Raw genomic sequence first — 24,300 nt, forward strand, 5'->3', positions numbered from 1 at the left:
TAATGCACAACTAGTGAATTATATGCTTATGCACGACTAGATCTAGCTATACATCAGGCAATTTTGACATGGTTTATTTTGGTTTATGGTTTATTTAAAAAAAATCCAAATACAATAGCAAGTGTAAGTCAATGTTGATGCTGAAAGATACAATACAATGAGCAGTTGAGTATTGGAAGGATAAAGCACTTGTATGTAGCTGGAATAGTGAAGGACCACTGATCCACATATTCTTTCCCACTGTCAGCATGTAGGTAGCCTGGTCCCCAGATCAGTTTGTGCTGTATAGCCAAATCCTATGGTCCATGTCATGCAAAACCCTTGGTCGGAAGCCTCTGGTAGTAGTTCTGCCTTTTTGGTTTGTTGCGCTGGTCAGGACCTCTGTTCCTCGTCACCTTCACGGTCATCTCTCCTTGTGGTGTGTTGGTGTACGGCGCCCGTAGTGTCTTTCTACAAAGTATGGCAGATAGTGCCGTTTGCAGTGGAAAAAAGGCCTCTCCCTCAGGGAACTCTTGGTTTGGCGTGACAATAGTTGGCTATACAGCACAAATAGATCTGGGACCAGGCTAAAACGTAAGCACTGAAACTGTGTGTCCACCTGATTCCACAGCAGAGGGATTGAGTGAACATCTGCCGGCTTTGCTTCATTAATAAACAATGTACGCAGTGTCTATGGGTTACAAAACAAGCATGCATTTAATTTCTGGCACACAGCAACACACTTTTGAGTTGGAGGCCCCAGTCACAAGCGGCAAGCTGAGAGAATGTGAGTCAGCCAGTGCCATTCTACAGGTTTCCCTGGCCGCTGTAACTCATCAAGCTCTGAACCCTTAACATACTTATGACTTTTACACTATACCACCACAGGGGGTTCCTGCTTTGCTAAGCGCAGAGTAATGAAAAGACACATAGGGAAATACTATGGATGTGTTCTCAGCTCAACCACTAACGTAAATGCTTTCCCTTTTACTGTGGTTCAACTCTAACAGTTACATAAATCCAATCCATTATTAAGAGCACTTGGGACTTATATATATATATACTGAACAAAAATATAAGCGCAACATGTTTCGTGTCAGTCCCATGTTTCATGAGCTGATTAAAAGATCCCAGAAATGTTCTCGCAAATGTTGTGCATAAATTTGTTTACATCGCTGATGGTGAGCATTTTTACCCTTTTCAAGCTAATCCATCCACCTGACAGGTGTGGCATATCAAGAAGCTGATTATACAGCATGATCAATACACAGGTGCACCTTGTGCGGGGAACAATAAAAGGCCACTAACATTTGAGGAGTATTTCTGTCTGTAATAAAGCCCTTTGTGGGGACAAACTCATTCTGATTGGTTGGGCCTTGCTCCCCATTGGGTGGGCCTATGCCCTCCCAGGCCAACCCATGGCTGTGCCCCTTTCCAGTCATTTGAAATCTCTAGTTTAGGGCCCAATGAATTTATTTCAGTTAACCGATTTCTTTATATGAACTGTAACTCAGCAAAATCTTTGAAATTGTTGTGTTTATATGCAGGTCTCCAAAGGAAAAATAAATAAATAAATAAATATGGTATTGCCTGTTTAATACAGGCACTCTCTTATTCTAATAATAAGACATATCCTTATCAGCTTGGAGATATGAGCTATAGGAGTCCAGTCAATAAAAGTAGGAAGTGCCCACGTCCAGTCATTGGGTTTGTGTGGTTTCTCAAAGGGATAATGAGGTTCACCTCACCTGTTCGTCCTTCCAGCAGGAGGAACCAGTACTCAGGGTCTCAAGGACCAACAGAGCAGTGGAGATCTGGAGGGAGAGGTGGTTAGTCTAGTCCCCTTAAACTCAACTCTGGATCTCAAAGCCTGTTCCACTGTTTTTTTTATTTTTAATTGTTCCCCTCTAAATCTCAGACTGATTTAGACCTTGGACATCAGGTAGGTGCAATTAAGTATCAGGTAGAACAGAAAACCAGCTGGCTCCGGACCCCGTAGGGTAAGGGTTTAATACCCCTCATCTAGTCTATAGGTGGTAAGGCCACAAGTAGCAAGCCCCTTGTTTATTTACGGGAGGTGGGGGGGGGGATTCCCAAAGCTTGGGTCTCAGGATCTAAAGACGTGAACGGCCCGCACCACATACTGCCTGCAGACGGGGCACTCGTTCATCCGCTTGCCACACTTGGTGCAGGTGACCATGTGGCCGCACTCCAGCAGGACACAGTCAATGGGAGAGTCCATGCAGATCTTACACAGGTTCTCCTCCTGGCCAGGGGTACCGCTGGGGTCTGGGAGAAAGAAACAAGGGACAAAACATCATTACACACACACACACACACACACACACACACCTCATTAAATATTAGCTTAACCAAAGAGAGCTATAATACCTATAGCTGATCATTGGGGAGCTTTGTATTGCATGAAGCACAGGGAGCAAAGAAACTCACCTGTGCCTTCATTTGTACTTGAAACTGGAGGGAAAAAAGCACGTTAAGAATGTCCTTGAATGATGCAATTAATTTTTAAAAATGTAATAAAACAAGCAAGATAATAAAATTAAGAAATTGCCAGTTGTTTTACTAGATGTAAACCTTAGTAACATTAAAACATTTAATTTGAGAGGTATTTCATTTGTTGCATTTGTCAAGCCTTGAATTCAGACAAACAAATGCAGGTGCCATATCATTAGATGCCTTTCCATTACTTTTATGAAGTTGTGCAAACCTCAAAGATATTGCGGTGTGGGTTGGGACAGCACTTCGCCATGGAGCCTGCAGTGTTGCTGCCTCGGTTGAAGTGGGTATCGGAGGGTCTAATAATTATATATGTAATATAATTAGCCCCTACCCCCTCAATTTTCCCTCAGTTTTGGGACACCTGTGAATATGGCGGAGGCGTGCGTGAACGAGCAAATCAAGGGCTAAGGGAAGGCACTGGTTTGGGATTCAGCAACTGTTATTGACATTCATTCACTGTGGCAGGGACTGTATGTCTTATGTGACATCCCCAAACCCAGCCTCATACCAGACCTCCTGTCACGTCCTGACCAGTATAAGGGGTTATTTGTTATTGTAGTTTGGTCAGGGCGTGGCGTGTTTGTTTTGTGTTGTCTGGGTTTTTGGGTATTGTTCTGTTCTTTCTATGTTGTGTATTTCTTTGTGTTGGCCTGGTATGGCTCTCAATCAGGGACAGCTGTACATCGTTGTTGCTGATTGGGAGCCATACTTAGGTAGCCCTTTTTCCACCTGTCTTTTGTGGGAAGTTGTTTTTGCACTGCTGTGGTTTGCCTGCAAACTGTCTAGCTATCATTAGTTTTTTTCTTGTTTTGTGTAGTGTTCAAATAAAGTTAAGATGAGCATTCACATACCCGCTGCATTTTTGTCCAATCACTACGACAGCCGTGACACCTCCATTATTGAATTGTAATAGGGTCTCACTGTATTCACTTGTTTGAGTACATTGTCCTCTAAATTTAAACAAACAATCTCTATTTTTTAAGTAAATGGCATGTTATAGAAGGGCCCAGACACAAATTTTTTATACTTACCCCAACCAGCAAATCACTTCTTCATCCTCGTTGTGCAGTACAGGGGCTCTGAAAACAAACAAAAGCTCCAAAAACACCCAAATACATACTTTTAGAAATAGAAAATCTCTCAGTATAGTGATGCAAGTCTTTAGATGTTGTACACATAAAATTGTCATTCCGAACTTTATCTGCAATGCTATATTCCATTTTGTTGCGACTCGAGTGATACCTCTGTCTATTCTAGCAGCAAGCTACACGGAAAATGGAACAGATGGATGGGGGAAACAGCTTGAGTCACACAAAACAGACATCTAATGACCTGTATCACTATACTGAGCATGATGCTGTTTCTAAAAGGACATATTGGGTGTTTTTGGAGCATTTGTTCATGTTTTTTCAGAGCCCCTCATACTGCACAACGAGGATGAGGAAGTGAATCGCTGGTTGGGGTAAGTTTCTCAAAAACAAGTGAAATCGCAAAAAGTGTCTGGACCCTTCTATAACATTTATATCAAAAATAGAGATTTGGTTGTAAAAAAGCTTTAATTATCAGGTTTATCTGAGTGGCTAAGATGTTCCCTGACTTGGAAGGTATACCTCTACCATATCCACTAATTCACAACCAGCTCAGTGGCCTTGTGGTTAGAGTGTCCGCTCTGAGATTGGAAGGTTCAATCCCCGCCCGAGTCAAAAGCTATAAAATTGGGACCCAATGTCGCTCTGCTTGGCACTCAGCATTTGGGAGAAGTATTTGGGTTAAGGCCTAGTGATACACTAGCCTCCTGTCCAGGGGGTGTACTTGTACATCAAGCTGTCTCACACTAGAGACACAGGATCCTGCCCAATGGGCCGTTCAGACATACAGTAGGTGTTATTCACTAATCGATTGGGCAAGTGTTGGTCATACAGGTGTAAAATATCTCACAGGATTCAATTGGCTTCAACCTAGCTAAGCGAAAACAGTGAGCTTCTGTAATAGAAGTCCAAAAGGTGTCTCATCTTACAGTCCTTTACATTTGAGTAATTTAGCAGACACTTATCCAGAACAACTTACTATCTGGGGTGTATTTATTAGTGCACATAGCAAACTGTTTTGCAACAGAAATGTTTTTCTTCAACAAATACAAGAGAGTTATTTATTGGACAAATTCAGGTATGTTCCTCCCCGTTTCGTACTAGGTCCCTCCCAGTTACGTCCTGTTTGATTCCAAATTCAACTATAATGCCGGTACAGAAAACAACCATTTATTACAAATATTGCGGGTAAAACCTCCTTTACCCAGATGATTCTGGAGGTCCTTCTGGTCATGATAGAGGCAGGTGACCCTCTCCATTAGCTCCCACTTCTCACAGCAGCCCTTGTAGTTGACAAAGTTACGGGCTAGGATCTCCTTGAGCTGCCGGACGCTGAGGGCCTCGATGTCCTCCGCCATGGCCAGGTCGGACAGCGACGCCCTGCGGCCTGGCACCAGCACCTCCTCTGTGTCTGAGGACTGAGCAACAGCACAACAAATCAAGGTTGCGTTCAATAGGGCAACATGTTGTGGAACGTTCAGATACATTGTGTTAAGGGCCTGTAAAACAGACATGCGTTGATCTATAACTAACACGTGCGTCTAAGGGTATGGTATCAAGTCAGCTCGATTACATTTTAACAGCAATGTTCAGTACGTTGCACCCGCCTGAACGGGCCCCAGTACTTGATGATTGGTATAACAGAAACTCTGGTGAAAAAGGTTACAGAACGGAATGACACAAATGGTAGGCTATTCCTGATTTTCTAAGGTCAGACAGAAATCGTGAACAATCACATCACATTGACAGCCATCATGTCTGAATGTCAGAATGATTGATTAAAGGGATCCACTAACTGGCAACAGGGCCCATATTCATAAAGTGCTGATCTAGTATCAGTTTAGCCTTTTACCCCTTTTTCGTGATATCGAAATTGGTAGTTATACTCTTGTCCCATCGCTGCAACTCCAGTACTTACTCGGGAGAGGCGAAGGTCGAGAGCCCAGCGTCCTCTGAAACACGACCCTGCCAAACCACACTGCTTCTTGACACACTGCTCGGTTAACCCGGAAGCCAGCTGCACCAATGTGTCGGAGGAAACACCGTAAAACTGGCGACCGTGTCAGTGTGCATGCGCCTGGCCCACCACAAGAGTCGCTAGAGCGTGATAGGACAAGGACATCCTGGCCTGCCAAACCCTCACCTAACCCGGACAACGCTGGGCCAATTGTGTGTCTCATGTGTCTCCAGGACGCGGCCAGCTGCGACACAGTCCGGGATCGAACGTGGGTCTCTAGTGATGCCTCAAACACTGCGATGCAGTGCCTTAGACCGCTGCGCCACTCAGGAGGCCCCAGTTTTGCCATTTTAGAACCTCATGAATAAGATTACATTGACGGGTGAAACTAATCCTAGATCAGCACTCCTGCTCTGAGGCACTTTATGAATACGGGGCGAGAACCTATGCCACAAGATTGATTATGGTTCTTTGAGATCTATCTCTAGGTCGACAACTTGTGTCATCGTGTGACAACACTAACTATCCCAACCCAAACTGTATTAAGAGGAACAGTGTCAGTCACATGGGGCTTTCACAGCCAGTGCAGGGAATGAAAATACACCACATTACATGCCAAAGCTGATATCCATCAATGGGGATAAGAATGGATTACTGCTCAGCTACAAGGGGAACATTCTGACAGACAGGTGAACAATGGGACACACCATGCAGACATGGGCAGTCAGCCATCAAACAACAAAACACTGCTTTACAATGGGACTCTGTCTGAGCACAAAGGCACAGGAAGGTCTAAAACAGTCACTAGCCGTATGTCCTACAGTATGATTAAACTAAATATATTGATTAGGTTTCTACGCCAAGTTTTAAGCCAGTTTGACTCAAAAATAAACTCAAATCTATGTAGATACTGAGTGCTCCTTTTCCTTTATCCTGGATAGTCATAAGGAATACTTTTTTTATATTGATAATTGTACTTTTTCAACCAATCATTGAAAAACAGATATACAGTGCATTCAGAGTTCGGAAAAAGCCCCTTGACTTTTTCCACATTTCGTTACGTTACAGCCCTTTTCTAAAATTAATTAAAATATCCCCCCCTCATCAATCTACACACAATACCCCATGATAACAAAGCAAAAAGAGGGTTTTAGAAGTTTTTGCAAATGTATATATATAAAAAAAATAAACGCAAATATCACAAGTATTCAGACCCTTTACTCAGTACTTTGTTGAAGCACCTTTGGCAGCGATTACAGCCTCAAGTCGTATTGGCTCTGGCTGGGCCACTTAAGGACATTTAGAGACTTGTCCCAAAGCCACTCCTGCGTTGCCTTGGCTGTGTGCTTAGGGTCATTGTCCTGTTGGAAGGTGAACTTTCGCCCCAGTCTGAGGTTCTGAGCACACTGGAGCAGGTTTTCATCAAGGATCTCTCTGTACTTTGCTCTGTTCATCTTTCCCTCAATCCTGACTAGTCTCCCAGTCCCTGCTTCTGAAAAACATCCCCACAGCATGATGCTGCCACAACCATGCTTCACCGTAGTGCCAGGTTTCCTCCAGACGTGACGCTTGGCATTCATCAGACCAGAGAATCTTGTTTCTCATGGTCTGAGAGTCTTTAGGTGCCTTTTAGCAAACTCCAAGCGGGCTGTCATGTGCCTTTTACTGTGGAGTGGCTTCCGTCTGGCCACTCTACCATAAAGGCCTGATTGGTGGAGTGCTGAAGAGATGGTTGTCCTTCTGGAAGGAACTCTGGAGCTCTGTCAGAGTGACCATCAGGTTCTTGGTCACCTCCCTGACCAAGGCCCTTCTCCCCTGATTGCTCAGTTTGGCCGGGAAGCCAGCCCTAGGAAGGGTCTTGTGGTTCCAAACGTCTACCATTTAAGAATGATGGAGGCCACTGTGTTCTTGGGGACGTTCAATGGTGTAGAAATGTTTTGGTACCTTCCCCAGATCTGTGCCTCGACACAATCCTGTCTCGGAGCTCTACGGACAATTCCTTCAACCTCATGGCTTGGTATTCACTCTGACATGCACTGTCAACTTTGGGACCTTGTATAGACAGGTGTGTGCCTTTTCAAAATCATGTCCATTTACATTTTACATTTACGTCATTTAACAGACGCTCTTATCCAGAGCGACTTACAAATTGTCCAATCAATTTAATTTACCACAGGTGGACTACAATCAAGTTGTAGAAACATCTCAAGGATGATCAATGGAAACAGGATGGACCTGAGCTCAGTTGAGTCTTTTACTAAAGGGCCTGAATACTTACATAAATAAGGTATTTCTGTTTTTTATTTTTAATAATATTTTTAATATTTAAAAAAATCTGTTTTCGCATTGTCATTATGGGGTAGTGTGTGTAGATTGATGAGGGAAAAAAATATAATTTAATACATTTTAGAATAAGGCTGTAACATAAGAAAATGTGAAAAAAGTCAAGGGGTTTGAATACTTTCCCGAATGCACTGTATAGGCCTAGAGATATGATTTAGATAACCCTAACATGCCAAGATTAAAAAATGATGTAAAAGCTTGTCTCAAAATTACACTTGCCCTTCAGCCAATGTGGCCAGTGAAAACACATATCTTGACCCCATATTGAACCCTTACTCCATCACAGCTGTATCTTAACACTTTGAATCATTCTATAGCCTGATGGCATGAGCCAAAGCTTAATACCTTAAAACATGAAATGTAATACATTTGTAATGCATGTTATTATAAGCATGTAGGCTAACATTTACACCATCAATGCAGTAACATTCAAACATTTGAAATGAAAATTATCAATTAAAGGTAAAATTGTTTCTAATCCTCCTACATTATCCCTGGTCTATCTCCACCTCTTATTTTACTAAAACCTAACCGGGTTGGTTAGCCTTCTGACACCCTTTCAAAACCTTAACCCCATCACCGCAAACATAACAGGCGAGAATGATAGATTAACTATGAATATATGGCAGACTGGTACAGAAGCGAAGAATAATAGATATATACGACACTCCTCTTTCTGATATTTACAATGATCCAACAAACAGTTCCAATTCCAGTTTACACCATTAACTAGAGAGGTTGTGCAGATTTGCCAAAAAAGACTAAAACGGTCAACTTGCTTAATTTAGTTAATATTTAACATAAGTCGTAGTAAAAACCGTTACCTTTTCTGAGAAGGCTAGCCTTAAGAACTTCCTGCCAAAGCAGGTTATGGCCATCATAGTTAAAAGCTTAGCGGTGGAAACACCTCTTGCATCAATGTAGGTCAAATCTGGTACATGTCATAGGCCTGTTTCACAGAACGTTCGCTCTCATTCTCTATAGGGCACACATAACAAAAACAAAAAACTATCTCGCAACCTAAGCAGGTTCTGAGACCCATCTGAGCTCAGGACCTGTATTCATGAAGCGTCTCAGAGTAGGAGCCAAGTGTGAAATACTTAGGTTGTGAAGTGGTGAGATTCCTGACAGGGGAAAGCATAGGGCAGAAAGTAATTGACTAGGTCAACCAGAAAATCACATTTCTGGCCAGAAAAGCCACATTTCTAGATAAAGGGACCACCAGGGAGCACCAGTCTTAGGTTCAAACACTTCTGCAAGGCATGGTTAATGTTGAGATAGCCTCCTAGCCAAGTGTAAACCCCTCTGCGCTAGTGGATGATTATTAGTGTATATTTGCTCTTTTGTAAACATTTAAATATTTGGACACTATGATCGAATGAATCTACGGCAGTGCCCATGTCACTTGTTTTTGCGCTGCAGCCCATGCCTACCAATAGAGGACCATAATGGAAAGAAGACTCATCAATTTTGGTATATGCATCTGTTGCTTGGTGTAACATTTTTATGCATTTTAAAATCAAATAAAATCAAGTGTTGATCTAAAAAACAGCTATCGTTTTGTCTTTTAGACTAATGAATCAGGGGGGAGCTGATCCTAGATCAGCACTCCTACGCTGAGATGCTTTATGAATAAAGGCCCAGAACTAATGAGAGGAAGCCCATCGCTGCTATAGTAGTTCCATGGCTAGGGCCAAGAGTTTTTCTTCACCACATGACCCGACCAGGAACAACTCCTGGCCCTAACAATGGCGACGCTTTCAAGATCAGGGTCAGTCTGTAGTACCTGCAGCTCCTGCTCTCCCTGCAACTCTGTGTCTCCCTCAGTGTCCAGTGGCTCCTCAAGACCCGAGGGCACCAACACAGACAGGGTCTACGAGCAGAAACCCACCACACACCCAAAACACTACATTAGTGAGCTAAAGTTAGCCATACTCTAACTAGGAGGAGCCACACCGAAGGTTAGTTATCCATTCTCAAGCTATTGCTACGTAACACAAAAGGTGAGGTTATGGACAAAACTGTAAATGAATGGTTGACAGAAACAGGGGTAAGGGGTGGTATGGCGGGTTCTCCTGGGTTCGGGCCTCACCTGACTGTCATCCTGAGTGGGTGGCGGTTGTGAAGGGACATGGTCTGTGGAGGTGGATGTGGAGTCGGGGTGTGTAGAGGGTGTGGTGGTGGTGGGGGGGGCTGGATGAGGAGTTGTCTCATGCTGGAAGGCGGTTTGGGTCAGAGGGTTTACGATTGGGTCAAAGGGTGACTGTGTCTGCTGTCCCAGGACCAGCTCCACCAGTTCCTCTTTCTCACGGCACATCTGCGTTGAGACCTCGTGCAGGTGGAGGTAGTCGCGCAGGTCCTTCACCTTGAGCTTCATCAGCTCGGTGCGCTCGAAAAGTGTGCCGTGGAACCGCTGGCAGGTGTGGCAAAGGCGCGGACGGGGCTCAAGCTGGGCCGAACACTTGCCGCAGTAGTTCTTCTTGCAGTCCATGCAGACATGCTGCGGGGGAGAGGAGACCGACACACAATGACTGTCAATCATGTGTCTGCTAGCTTATTTTCCCTCCCTGGCCATAACAATTCCCAACTTTCACAAAACAGTACATTACTGTACCAGAAGAGTTCCTTTTAAAATTTGTCCCAGACTATGCTCCAACCTGACACTAACAACGTAATGCCTATGTCATGACGTGGCCCTTTTTGGGTATAGATTGTGGCTTCCCCCTCTCTCACTTTCCCTACACCCAGGTTCTGTTATCTCAGGTCATAAATTCCTGGAGGAGACTCTCCCCTTGGCCATGCAGTATGGAGAGAGAGAGAACACAGAGTGAACAACGTTTCCCAAAATGGGAAACTGAAACAAAATGCCCACTTGTGAGAAGGTGGGAATGGTCCGTAGACACTTATGGATGGGTATGACGAGTGCGTTTCATTTGGTGACCTCAGAGAGGACAGGAAACACAACTATATCTCTGAATGTGTACATTTCTCAATTATGGGGTTTGCATTTAATTCTTGTATAAAATGAATGAGTAAAGATGAAACTATTTATGAAATGATGTAATGTTAAACCTTTAATGTGAGAGAATTGTATTCCCTTTAAAGTTGAACTAAGTCATTGGCCCGCCCCCGTGAGCACAGACATGATCAGGCGTCATAGAACCACCTTTTCTACTGTTACGAATAAAAGCCCCTCCTAAGAAAATCGTTTTAAGACTGAGCAAATCCACAGTGTGAGCTGTGATTGCGAATAGTTGAGACCACGCGTACCTCGGTGGAAACTCAGGTGTCACAAGTTTCAGTTTAGACTATGCAAACCCAAAGCGTGAGCTGTGATTGCGAATAGTTATTGAATTCCTAACCATACCACGTGGAGCATTGGCTACACGGCTGGAAATGGTTAAACTCAGACTATCAATCCCTACAGAATAAGAATAAGATTGTCAACCTGGGATGCGAAGACCGACAACCGCCGAAACATCTATTCTATGGGAACATTCTGAATGGTACTCTGAAGTATCCATTCTAACCATGAAAGAAAGACTGATCTTCAGGAAAGCTGAGAGAGGGAGAGAGAAAGAGACAAGGATGAACTGACTCTCCAGCAGATGGACCGGATTCCAACAGAAAAGATCGACACATGGGCGTAAATATATATACTGCTCAAAAAAATAAAGGGAACACTAAAATAACACATCCTAGATCTGAATGAATGAAATAATCTCATTAAATATTTTTTTCTTTACATAGTTGAATGTGCTGACAACAAAATCACATAAAAATAATCAATAGAAATCCAATTTATCAACCCATGGAGGTCTGGATTTGGAGTCACTCAAAATTAAAGTGGAAAACCACACTACAGTTTGATCCAACTTTGATGTAATGTCCTTAAAACAAGTCAAAATGAGGCTCAGTAGTGTGTGTGGCCTCCACGTGCCTGTATGACCTCCATACAACGCCTGGGCATGCTCCTGATGAGGTGGCAGATGGTCTCCTGAGGGATCTCCTCCCAGACCTGGACTAAAGCATCCGCCAACTCCTGGACAGTCTGTGGTGCAACGTGGCGTTGGTGGATGGAGCGAGACATGATGTCCCAGATGTGCTCAATTGGATTCAGGTCTGGGGAACGGGCGGGTCAGTCCATAGCATCAATGCCTTCCTCTTGCAGGAACTGCTGGCACACTCCAGCCACATGAGGTCTAGCATTGTCTTGCATTAGGAGGAACCCAGGGCCAACCGCACCAGCACATGGTCTCACAAGGGGTCTGAGGATCTCATCTCGGTACCTAATGGCAGTCAGGCTACCTCTGGCGAGCACATGGAGGGCTGTGCGCCCCCCCAAAGAAATGCCACCCCACACCATGACTGACCCACCGCCAAACCGGTCATGCTGGAGGATGTTGCAGGCAGCAGAACGTTCTCCACGGCGTCTCCAGACTCTGTCACGTCTTTCATGTGCTCAGTGTGAACCTGCTTTCATCTGTGAAGAGCACAGGGCGCCAGTGGCGAATTTGCCAATCTTGGTGTTCTCTAGCAAACATCCTGCACGGTGTTGGGCTGTAAGCACAACCCCCACCTGTGGACGTCGGGCCCTCATACCACCCTCATGGAGTCTGTTTCTGACCGTTTGAGCAGACACATGCACATTTGTGGCCTGCTGGAGGTCATTTTGCAGGGCTCTGGCAGTGCTTCTCCTGCTCCTCCTTGCACAAAGGCGGAGGTAGCGGTCCTGCTGCTGGGTTGTTGCCCTCCTACGGCCTCCTCCACGTCTCCTGATGTACTGGCCTGTCTCCTGGTAGCGCCTCCATGCTCTGGACACTATGCTGACAGACACAGCAAACTTTCTTGCCACAGCTCACATTGATGTGCCATCCTGGATGAGCTGCACTACCTGAGCCACTTGTGTGGGTTGTAGACTCCGTCTCATGCTACCACTAGTGTGAAAGCACCGGCAGCATTCAAAAGTGACCAAAACATCAGCCGGGAAGCATAGGAACTGAGAAGTGGTCTGTGGTCCCCACCTGCAGAACCACTCCTTTATTGGGGGTGTCTTGCTAATTGCCTATAATTTCCACATGTTGTCTGTTCCATTTGCACAACAGCATGTGAAATTTATTGTCAATCAGTGTTGCTTCCTAAGTGGACAGTTTGATTTCACAGAAGTGTGATTGACTTGGAGTTACATTGTGTTGTTTAAGTGTTCCCTTTATTTTTTTGAGCAGTGTATATTGATTGCAATTATTCCCAAATGAGTGAGCGTTCATGTGCAAAAGATTAGCATTTCAATTAATAGAATTATAGTAGTACTGTGTGTAATGAGCCCTCTGGTCTTTTCCACTCTCGCTCAGTCCACACCCAATTCCCTTTGTCCACCAAGCCATCATATCGGCTTAGCCCACTCGGGAATCTTCCCTATCATTTATTGGTAACAGATCTAATGTTTGTTTGCTTATGCATTTCTATGATTATTTAGTTAGTAAATAAATGATTAAGCCAAATTGGTATATGGATGATTTATAGTAAAGGCTGGGTTCGTGCAGATAACCAAACATTTACGAAGTTTGAAATGAGATGGAGGTGAGGTAAATAATTCATTAATTAGAAGATTAATTGATCTTGCAATATCCCTTTAATCAATGTTGATCAATTTGTAATTGGCCAGGTCTGAATCAACCACTGATTACAGAGGAAGGATGAAAAACCTGCAGTGCTACAGATCTCAAAGTCCGGATTTGGGAAAGGGTGGGCTAAGAGGGTTTTAGGTACCTTTCTGGCTAGGGTGACGAAGTGGCTTCCGCAGGCTTCGCACGTGTGGTCCGGGAGTGGGGGTGACGGGTAGTTGCTGTAGCCTGAGTTAGTATAGGCCTGGTGACGCGTGCGGCTGTTGCTCTCCTCCACCGTGGCAGTGTCCAAACATAACCAGTTACAGCAGGACGCCCACATGCTCCACACCTGGAAACACAACGACTCTTAGATGGGCTCCCCACCTGGGCTCCCCACCTGGACACACACAGACACGTGTTAAGCGTTAAGGTGGATAGAGCGGGTTAGGGAAGACAGACCACAGACTAAAGAGTTTTGGGGAGAAAAAAAAAGAATAAGGAGTGTAGAGGTTTTGAATAGGTAAGATCATGAACAGAGTGAGTGACTAAAGAGTCAGGGTATGTATGAGTGGGACAAACTTGAGAGCAATTTGAAGGGCATGAGTCAGGGCTGGGGTGGTGCAGTGGAGAAAGAGCTGTAAGAGGTTGAAGAGCTTGGCTAGGCTATAAGAAAAACAACTGTGCTGATGTGTGCTGATGTTACAGTGCAGTGGTGCGGCGGTATTATGTTCAGACGCCCAACGTCGTATAGGGCTCAATCAATGACACTGGAATTGTAATTGAAATGAGAGATCTGCAGTGAACGGCGGTGGCCTCAAACCTTTGTCAGTAAGGAGACCAGGCAGCTGAATTTGGCTACCAGAAGTAGGGCTCCCATCATTAATTCAGAGCTTGTTCGCAGTCAGAGCTGCAGGAGCACCGGCTGGCTGTTCTTGATGGAGTGACATCCTATCTCCCAAACATGAACAGAGGAAGCCGAACTGCAGTCTCCACTCCAGGGCCCGTAAAATGTTATTTGTCACATGCCTCGTAAACAACAGGTGTAGACTACCAGTGAAATGCTTACTCACAGGCCCTTACAAACAACGCAGAGAGAAAAAAATAGAGAAATAATAGAAAAGTAAAACATTTAATAATAAATGCACAATGAGTAATGATAACTTGGCAACCAGTACCGAGTCAATGTGCAGAGGTACGAGGTAATTGAGGTAGATATGTACACATAACTAGGAATAAAGTGACAGATAACAGTAGCAGCGTTGGTGAGGAGTCAAAAGTGCAAAAGGGAGGCCCTCCCGGGTGGCGGAGTAGTCTAAGGCACTGCATCGCAGTGCTAGTTGTGCCACCAGAGATTCTGGGTTCGAGCCCAGGCTCTGTCGCAGCCGGCCGCGATTGGAAAGTCCATGGGGCGACGCACAATTGGCCCAGCGTCGTCCGGGTTAGGGAGGTTTTGGCCGGCAGGGATATCTTGTCTCATCGCGCACTAGCGACTCCTGTGGCGGGCCGGGCGCAGTGCACGCTGACCAGGTTGCCAGGTGTACGGCGTTTCCTCCGACACATTGGTGCGGCTGGCTTCCGGGTTGGATGTGTGTTGTGTCAAGAAGCAGTGCGGCTAGGTTGGGTTGTGTTTCAGAGGACGCATGGCTCTCGACCTTCGCCTCTCCCGAGTCCGTACGGGAGTTGCAGCGATGAGACAAGACTAACTACTACCAAATGGATACCAAAAAAGGGAGAAAAAAAGGGTCAATGCAGATAAACCGGGTAGCTAGTTGTTTAACTAACTGTTTAGCAGTTTTATGGCTTGGGGGTAGAAGCTGTTTAGGGTCCCGTAGGTTCCAGACTTTCCTTGCAGTAGCAGAGCGAATTGAAGCTGTTTAGAAGCCTCTTGGACCTAGACTTGGCGCTCCGGTACCGCTTGCCGTGCGGTAGCAGAGAGAACAGTCTATGACTAGGGTGGCTGGAATCTGACAATTTTTTGGGGGACTTCCTTTGACACTGCCTGGTATAGAGGTCCTGGATGGCAGGGAGCCTGGCCCGTGATGTACTGGGCCATACGCACTAGCCTCTGTAGAGCCTTGCGGTCAGATGCCAAGCAGTTGCCATACCAAGCGGTGATGCAGCCAGTCAAGATGCACTCAATAGTGCAGCTGTAGAACTTTGAGAATCTGAGGTAGAGGTCGACCGATTATGATTTTTCAACACCGATACCGATTATTGGGGGACCAAAGGAGCCGATACCGATTAAATCGGCCGATATTTTTATTTCTTTATTTGTAATAATGACAATTACAACAATACTGAATGAACACTTATTTTAACTTATTATAATACATCAATAAAATCAATTTAGCCTCAAATAAATATTGAAACATTTCAAATTTGGTTTAAATAATGCAAAAACAAAGTGCTGGAGAAGAAAGTAAAAGTGCAATATGTGCCATGTAAAAAAGCTACTGTTTAAGTTCCTTGCTCAGAACATGAGAACATATGAAAGCTGGTGGTTCCTTTTAACATGAGTCTTCAATATTCCCAGGTAAGACTTTTTAGGTTGTAGTTATTATAGGACTATTTCTCTCTATACGATTTGTATTTCTAGACCCATCTGCTGCCTTTGATACTGTGAACTATCAGATCCTCCTCTCCACCCTCTCCGAGTTGGGCATCTCCGGCGCGGCCCACGCTTGGATTGCGTCCTACCTGACAGGTCGCGTGGCGAGAATCTGTCTCCGCACCACGCGCTCTCACCACTGGTGTCCCCCAGGGCTCTGTTCTAGGCCCTCTCCTATTCTCGCTATACACCAAGTCACTTGGCTCTGTCATATCCTCACATGGTCTCTCCTATCATTGCTATGCAGACGACACACAATTAATCTTCTCCTTTCCCCCTTCTGATAACCAGGCGGCGAATCGCATCTCTGCATGTCTGGCAGACATATCAGTGTGGATGACGGATCACCACCTCAAGCTGAACCTCGGCAAGACGGAGCTGCTCTTCCTCCCGGGGAAGGACTGCCCGTTCCATGATCTCGCCATCACGGTTGACAACTCCCTTGTGTCCTCCTCCCAGAGTGCTAAGAACCTTGGCGTGATCCTGGACAACACCCTGTCGTTCTCCACTAACATCAAGGCGGTGACCCGATCCTGTAGGTTCATGCTCTACATCATTCGCAGAGTACGACCCTGCCTCACACAGGAAGCGACGCAGGTCCTAATCCAGGCACTTGTCATCTCCCGTCTGGATTACTGCAACTCGCTGTTGGCTGGGCTCCCTGCCTGTGCCATTAAACCCCTACAACTCATCCAGAACGCCGCAGCCCGTCTGGTGTTCAACCTTCCCAAGTTCTCTCACGTCACCCCGCTCCTCCGCTCTCTCCACTGGCTTCCAGTTGAAGCTCGCATCCGCTACAAGACCATGGTGCTTGCCTACGGAGCTGTGAGGGGAACGGCACCTCCTTACCTTCAGGCTCTGATCAGGCCCTACACCCAAACAAGGGCACTGCGTTCATCCACCTCTGGCCTGCTGGCCCCCCTACCTCTGAGGAAGCACGGTTCCCGCTCAGCCCAGTCCAAACTGTTCGCTGCTCTGGCACCCCAATGGTGGAAAAAGCTCCCTCACGACGCCAGGACAGCGGAGTCAATCACCACCTTCCGGAGACACCTGAAACCCCACCTCTTTAAGGAATACCTGGGATAGGATAAAGTAATCCTTCTAACCCCCCCCTTAAAAGATTTAGATGCACTATTGTAAAGTGGTTGTTCCACTGGATATCATAAGGTGAATGCACCAATTTGTAAGTCGCTCTGGATAAGAGAGTCTGCTAAATGACTTAAATGTAAATGTATTTCAAATACCTTTGACTATTGGAGGTTCTTATAGGCACTTTAGTATTGCCAGTGTAACAGTATAGCTTCCGTCCCTCTCCTTGCTCCTACCTGGGCTCGAACCAGGAACACATCGACAACAGCCACCCTCGAAGCAGCGTTACCCATGTAGAGCAAGGGGAACAACCACTCCCAAGTCTCAGAGCGAGTGACGATTGAAACGCTATTAGCGTGCACCCGGCTAACTAGCTAGCCATTTCACATCGGTTACACCAGCCTAATCTCGGGGGTTGACAGGCTTGAAGTCATAAACAGCGCAATGCTGCATTGCGAAGAGCTGCTGGCAAAACGCACGAAAGTGCTGTTTGAATGAATTCTTACGAGCCTGCTGGTGCCTACCACCGCTCAGTCAGACTGCTCTATCAAATCAGACTTAATTATAACATAATAACACACAGAAATACGAGCCTTTGGTCATTAATATGGTCGAATCCAGAAACTATCATCTCGAAAACAAAACGTTATTCCTGTTACATTGCACAACATTCAATGTTGTCATAATTAAGTAAAATTCTGGCAAATTAGTTCGCAACGAGCCAGGCGGCCCAAACTGTTGCATATACCCTGACTGTGTGCAATGAACGCAAAATGACAATTTCACCTGGTTAATATTGCCTGCTAACCTGGATTTCTTCTAAAAATATATAGTTCTGTGTATTGATTTTAAGAAAGGCATTGATGTTTATGGTTAGGTACAGTTGTGCAACGATTGTGCTTTTTTCGCAAATGCGCTTTTGTTAAATCATCCCCCGTTTGGCCAAGTCGGCTGTCTTTGTTAGGAAGAAATAGTTTTCACAGTTCGCAACGAGCCAGGCGGCCCAAACTGCTGCATATACCCTGACTCTGTTGCAGAGGTGACACATTTTCCCTAGTTAAATAAAGGTCTAAAAAAAAAAAATAATAAAAAATAATATATATATATATATATTTTTTTTTTTTCAATCGGCCAAATCGGCATCCAAAAATACAGATTTCCGATTGTTATGAAAACTTGAAACCAGCCCTAATTAATTGGCCATTCCGATTAATCGGTCGACCTCTGATCTGAGGGCCCATGCCAATTTTGTTCAGCCTCCTGGGGGGGAGGGGGGGGGGCATTGTAGTTCCCTCTTCACAACCGTGTTGGTGTGTGGACCATGATAGATCCTTAGTAATGTGGACACTACAGCCCCGTCGATGTGAATGGGGGCGTGCTCGGCCCTCCATTTCCGGCCCTCCATGTCATGCACAAACCACGCAAGTCTAATCATTAAACTACATTGTGAAATCTTACCAATGCAAATAAATATATATAAACCAAATCATATGGAGATGTGTGGTACCCGATACCTTTGAATGATGATACAAGACCATTTCAATGGTGATTTCAGGCAATGTGGCTATCATAAATAACTACAAAATACCATGATCTGGACGAGACTGCCGAATTGAGGCAAAGATAAGAATCAACGTAGCCATCATACAAGACTACAAATCTCTGCAATCTCCTACATGTCATCTCTAGCTGACACCGTAAATTGACTACATTTCTTTAAAATGGACAATTCTGTGAACCGTCTTGTGCAAGTTTTAAAGTGACACAATAACTGTTAGCCACGGTGCCAGCTAAAGATGACATGCAGGAGCTTGCATGGATTTGTAGTCTTGTACGATGTCTACGTTGACGCTAATTAGTATTTTCGAATCAAGGGTAAATAGAGCTGAAAATATTGCTAAAAGTCACCTTGTCCGAGAGAAATTTACATGGTAATCAAAACGTCCCGCCAGGGTAAACCTACACAAAACACAGCCCAAAACACGTCAGAAAGTCCAGGATCCAGTTGCAGAGGGAGGTGTTCAGTCCCAGGGTACTTATTTTCGTGATGAGCTAGGAGGGCACTACGGTGTTGAATGCTGAACTGTAGTCAATGAACAGCATTCTCACATAGTTGTTCCTCTTGTCCAGGTGGGATAGGGCAGTGTGGCGTGCAATAGAGATCGCATCATCTGTGGATCTGTTGGGGCAGTGCGCAAATTGGGAGTGGGTCCAGGGGGTCTGGGATAAAGGTGTTGATGTGAGCCATGACCAGCCTTTGAAAGCATTTCATTGCGACAGTTGTGAGTGCTTCGGGGCGATAGTCATTTAGACAAGTTACCTTGGCGTTCAGTAGGAGTGCTGATCTAGGATCAGGTCCCACTGTCCATGCAATATTTAAGCAATAAGGCCAGAGGAAGTGTGGTATATGCCCAATATACCACAGCTAAGGGCTGTTCTTAGGCACGCTGCAACACAGTGTGCCTGGATACAGCAATTAGCCGTGGTATATTGGCCAAATACCACAAACCCCAGAGGTGCCGTACTGCTATTATCAACTGGTTAGCAGCGTAATTAGAACAGTTAAAAGGTAATTTGTTGTCATACACGTGGTATACGGTCTGATATACAATGGCTTTCAGCCAATCAGCATTCAGAACGTGAACCACCCGGTTTATAATATTCATTATGATCTAAAAGGTCAAACGGATCCTAGATCAGCACTCCTACTCTAAAGACACTTTATAAATACATACAGTCCCATACAGCATGTAAGGTGAGGTCTACTAACTAGGCTTTGGCAACACCCTCAATCTCTCATGAATTTACAATAGGATTGATATGTTTTTTTTGTGGCGTATGTCAGGGTAGCCCAAGATGTACTCTTAGCCTAGTTAAGGTCCAAGGGCCTTATGTTATTTTCAGATGTAGACTGGCTCTGGCAGCCAAATACTCCATCCAAACGTGAATGGCGCCGGGGAGGATGGCTAACGTTTTATGTGCTCCTAACCAACTGTTATTTTGTTCGTTTTTTTGCGTTGTTTGTAACTTATTTTGTACATACAGTTTACAGTTACAGTTTAGTAATTTAGCAGACGCTCTTATCCAGAGCGACTTACAGTAGTGAATACATACATTTCATTTCCATTTCATGCATTTTTTTTTTTTTTTGTACTGGCCCCTCGTAGGAATCGAACCCACAACCCTGGCATTGCAAACACCATGCTCTACCAACTGAGCCACAGGGAATGTTGCTGCTACCGTCTCTTATGACCAAAAATAACTTCTGGACATCAGAACAGCGATTACTCACCACGAACTGGTAGAAGCTTTTTCCTTTAATGAGTCCGACATGAAGGATTTACTGCTTTCCCGGGAGCAGGTCCAAATCCCAGTCATTTGCGTGAAGAGAAGACAGAGAAAAAGGGGGCGGAGGTCAGGCTGCCTTCTGAGAATTCATAGGCGAGCGAGTAAACCCCCACTGCCATCCGTTCTATTGGCCAACGTGCAATCATTGGAAACTAAAAATTGATGACTAATATCTTATGTTTGGCTGAACGACGACATGAATAACATACAGCTGGTGGGTTTTACACTGTATCGGCAGGATAGAACACAAGCCTCTGGTAAGACAAGGGCTGGAGGTCTATGTATATTTATAAACAACAGCTGGTGCACAATATCTAAGGAAGTCTCAAGGTTTTGCTCGCCTGAGGTAGAGTATCTCATGATAAGCAGTAGACCACACTATCTACCTAGAGAGTTTTCATCTGTATTTTTCATAGCTGTCTACATACCACCACAGACCGATGCTGGCACTAAGACCTCACTCAATGAGCTGTACACCACCATTATGAAACAGGAAAATGCTCATCCAGAGGCGGCGTTCCTAGCGGCCAAGGACTTTAATGCAGGGAAACTTAAATCTGTTTTACCTCATTTCTAAATGTTAAATGTGCTGGCAAAGCGTCAATACAGGACTAAGATTGAATTATACTACACCAGCTCCGACATGTGGCAGGGCTCGCAAACTATTACAGACTACAAAGGGAAGCACAGGCGAGAGCTATCCAGTGACACAAGCCTACCAGATGAGCTAAATGACTTCCATGCTCACTTCGAGGCAAGTAACACTGAAACATGCATGACAGCATCAGCTGTTTCAGACGACTGGGTGATCATGCCCTCCGCAGCCGATGTAAATCAGACCTTTAAACAGGTCAACATTCACAAGGCCGCAGGACAAGACGGATTACCAGGACATGTACTCATCTTCACTGACATTTTCAACCTCTCCCTGTCTGAGTCTGTAATACCAACATGTTTCAAGCAGACCACCATAGGTTGTTAAGAAAACTTGAAATCGGCCCTAATTAATAGGCCATGGCGATTAATTGGTCGACCTCTAGCCAGGATAACAACCTCTCCCTCAAATACAATTTGATTTCATTCTCAATTGCAATACGGTTCTAGAAACATTAAGCCCAATTACTTTCATATCACATCAAAATAATTTATAGCAATATAGACACTGTAATTTGTTTTAACCGACTTTATCACATTTGCTGAAGACAGTAGTTTTCAGTGACTACACATTTATGGCATTCTCGATACCTTCCAAACACGCGCTGTAACGCGGATATATGGCCGTGTGGGAACACTGACCACATAAAAAAGGTGTGTATCAATTTAACGTTTTTTTTTTAAATTTTCGCGCTGATATGAAAGATAAGGTATTTATGCTTCCAAAACCGTACCGCAAGCGAAGGGTCAGACCGAGCGTCAGGGCTCTTAACAAAACCCCGCAGAGTAGAAGACGCTTCGTCAAACGACTATGACTTGTGTAATGTAAAGGAACTTAGAGGCCAGGCTAGACTTCTCAAAAATCCACACGGCAAGTTAGTCTCAATAGTCACAGTTTACACTACAATATTCTTTACGTATACAGTTCAAATAACTAGTCAGTTAGGTTCAGTGGACACTAACGTGTAACTTACATTACACGGTCAGAAAAAATTACAGGGTCTCAAAGTCCAAAATAAAAGGCATAACGTTACAGCAATACGGTCCAAAATCAAAACCAATATAGCCACCCATATGTAGTTAACGTTAGCCACGACACTCAGAACGTGGCACATAACTAAAACACTCAAAACAGTGGTGGGGGATGTACATATGGACACGCCGTCATCTTCGCAAATAAATATTCAGCAAGACCGGAAAAAAAGTGTTAGACTCGAAGTCAATGTAACGTTACCTATTCTCAATACGTCTTGTATTCATCTGATGTCAGTCATTTGGTTCACTACCTTGCGTTAGCAATACATTTGAGCTGTACAGACACTAGCGAACGCATAACCTTTGCCCATTTAGCTGGCTAGCAAACTAAGTCAGTGGCTAGCCAGCTGCTGCTAACTTTAAGTCTTTATCGAGTGGAAATTGTCAACATATAGCTACCTCGACACGAAGCCCGGGGTCGTAAGCGCGTGCTAGAAGCAGCTGGCAAGTAGCTCGCTAGCTGTTGGATGACTTTTGTGGAGCTAATGTTCTCCGACATTCACAAAATTACAAGGAATAACTCCCAAGTTCGTTGAAGTGAAACAGGAGGAAAGTGCTTCTAGCCAGTGACACTCCCCCGGACCGTTTCAATCGCGGATGTGTGTGCACGTACATTTCGAATCATTGCTAGTTGAATGCAGACACACGCACGAAAGTTTTTTAATCAGTTTTGCATTTTATTTCAAAGGAAGTGGCGTCCTCTGGTGGACACTAATAAAACGACGGGGAATAATTATTAATTAAAGCTTCCCCAACAACTTCAATGTATTACATGCTATCAATTACATTCCAAATCAACATCAATCCTCGTAAACCAATTTGTTTATGCAGAATGTATCTGCCACTATTTGATTGTAGCAGTAAAACATAGAACTGTAAAGGATGATTATCACATATATATCCCCATCATACAGCGCAATCATGAAGTATTCATACCCCTTGACTTATTCCTTCCATATTTTGTTTTTACAGCCTGAATTCAAAATTGATTAAATTGATTTGTTTCTCACCATCTACACACAATACCCCATAATGACAAAGTGAAAACATGTTTTGAGAAATTTTTGCATTTACCAAAATATCAAATTTACGTAAGTATTCACACCCCCTGAGTCAATACTTTGTAGAAGCATCTTTGGCAGCGATTACAGCTGTGAGTCTTTCTGGGTATAAAAAGGGCTTTATAAATAAATATAACTGATTGATTTGGAATATTTTGTATTCTGTACAGGCTTCCTTCTTTTCACTGTCAAGTAGGTTAGTATTTTGGAGTAACTACAATGTTGTTGATCCATCCTCAGTTTTTCTCCTATCACCGCCATTAAACTTTGTAACTGTTTTAAAGTCACCATTGGCCTCATGGTAAAATCCCTGAGTGGTTTCCTTCCTCTCCGGCAACTGAGTTAGGAAGGACGCCTGTATCTTTGTAGTGACTGGGTGTATAATTAATAGCTTCACGCTCAAGGGGATATTCAATGTCTGCTTTTTAAATGTTTTACCCATCTACCAATACTGTAGGTGCCTTTCCCTGCTCAACTGAGGGACGTTACAGATAATTGTATGTGGGGTATTGAGATGAGGTAGTCATTCAAAAATCATGTTAAACACCATTGCACACAGAGTGAGTCCATGCAACCTTTTGTAACTTGTTAAGCACATTTTTACTCCTGAACTTATTTAGGCTTGGCATAACAAAGAGGTTGAATACTTATTGACTCCAGACATTTCAGCTTTTCATTTTTTATTCATTTGTAAAATTTGAGTAACATAATTCCACTTTGACATTATGTTATTGTGTGTAGCCAGTGACAAAACATCTCAATTTAATCAGTTTTAAATGAATTCTGTAAACACAACAAAATGTGGAGGAAAAAGTCTAGGGGCACTGTATGCATTGTTTCTAAGTGAGCCTGAATGTATATATGTGGACTGGACAGTTTACCCCTTGATCTCTTATGTCACCACAGTTGGAGAGTTGGTGGTGACTTTTCTCCATCTGCAAAGGGGGATAAACCGATTTGTGTATAAGTCATCATAGCCAAATATAACAGAGGATGTCAATGTACCGAACAT

The 24,300-nt window shown here is 44.2% G+C and overlaps 1 protein-coding gene across 11 annotated transcripts; it reads right to left on the reverse strand.

Annotated features, from left to right (window-relative positions):
• Positions 1–1,847: 1,847 nt before the first annotated feature.
• LOC115205833 (E3 ubiquitin-protein ligase rififylin) lies at positions 1,848–22,834 on the reverse strand. Of its 11 annotated transcripts, none has more exons than XM_029772185.1 (8): positions 22,627–22,834; positions 20,483–20,533; positions 13,657–13,890; positions 9,980–10,387; positions 9,674–9,760; positions 4,792–5,005; positions 2,431–2,454; positions 1,848–2,268 (listed from the first exon to the last, which is right to left on the reverse strand). In XM_029772185.1, exons 3-8 carry the CDS (start codon positions 13,831–13,833, stop codon positions 2,087–2,089), a joined length of 1,092 nt encoding a protein of 363 aa, XP_029628045.1. In that variant the 5' UTR covers positions 13,834–13,890; positions 20,483–20,533; positions 22,627–22,834; the 3' UTR covers positions 1,848–2,086. The 11 variants fall into 11 exon arrangements, with proteins under 11 accessions (XP_029628045.1, XP_029628050.1, XP_029628046.1 ...); XM_029772190.1 differs by having other exon boundaries at positions 13,657–13,842; positions 20,483–20,536; XM_029772186.1 differs by having other exon boundaries at positions 20,483–20,536.
• Between the last annotated feature and the right edge of the window lie 1,466 nt (positions 22,835–24,300).

The sequence above is a fragment of the Salmo trutta genome, chromosome 13, assembly GCF_901001165.1.
Source record: "Salmo trutta chromosome 13, fSalTru1.1, whole genome shotgun sequence".
NCBI classification, from domain to species: domain Eukaryota; kingdom Metazoa; phylum Chordata; class Actinopteri; order Salmoniformes; family Salmonidae; genus Salmo; species Salmo trutta.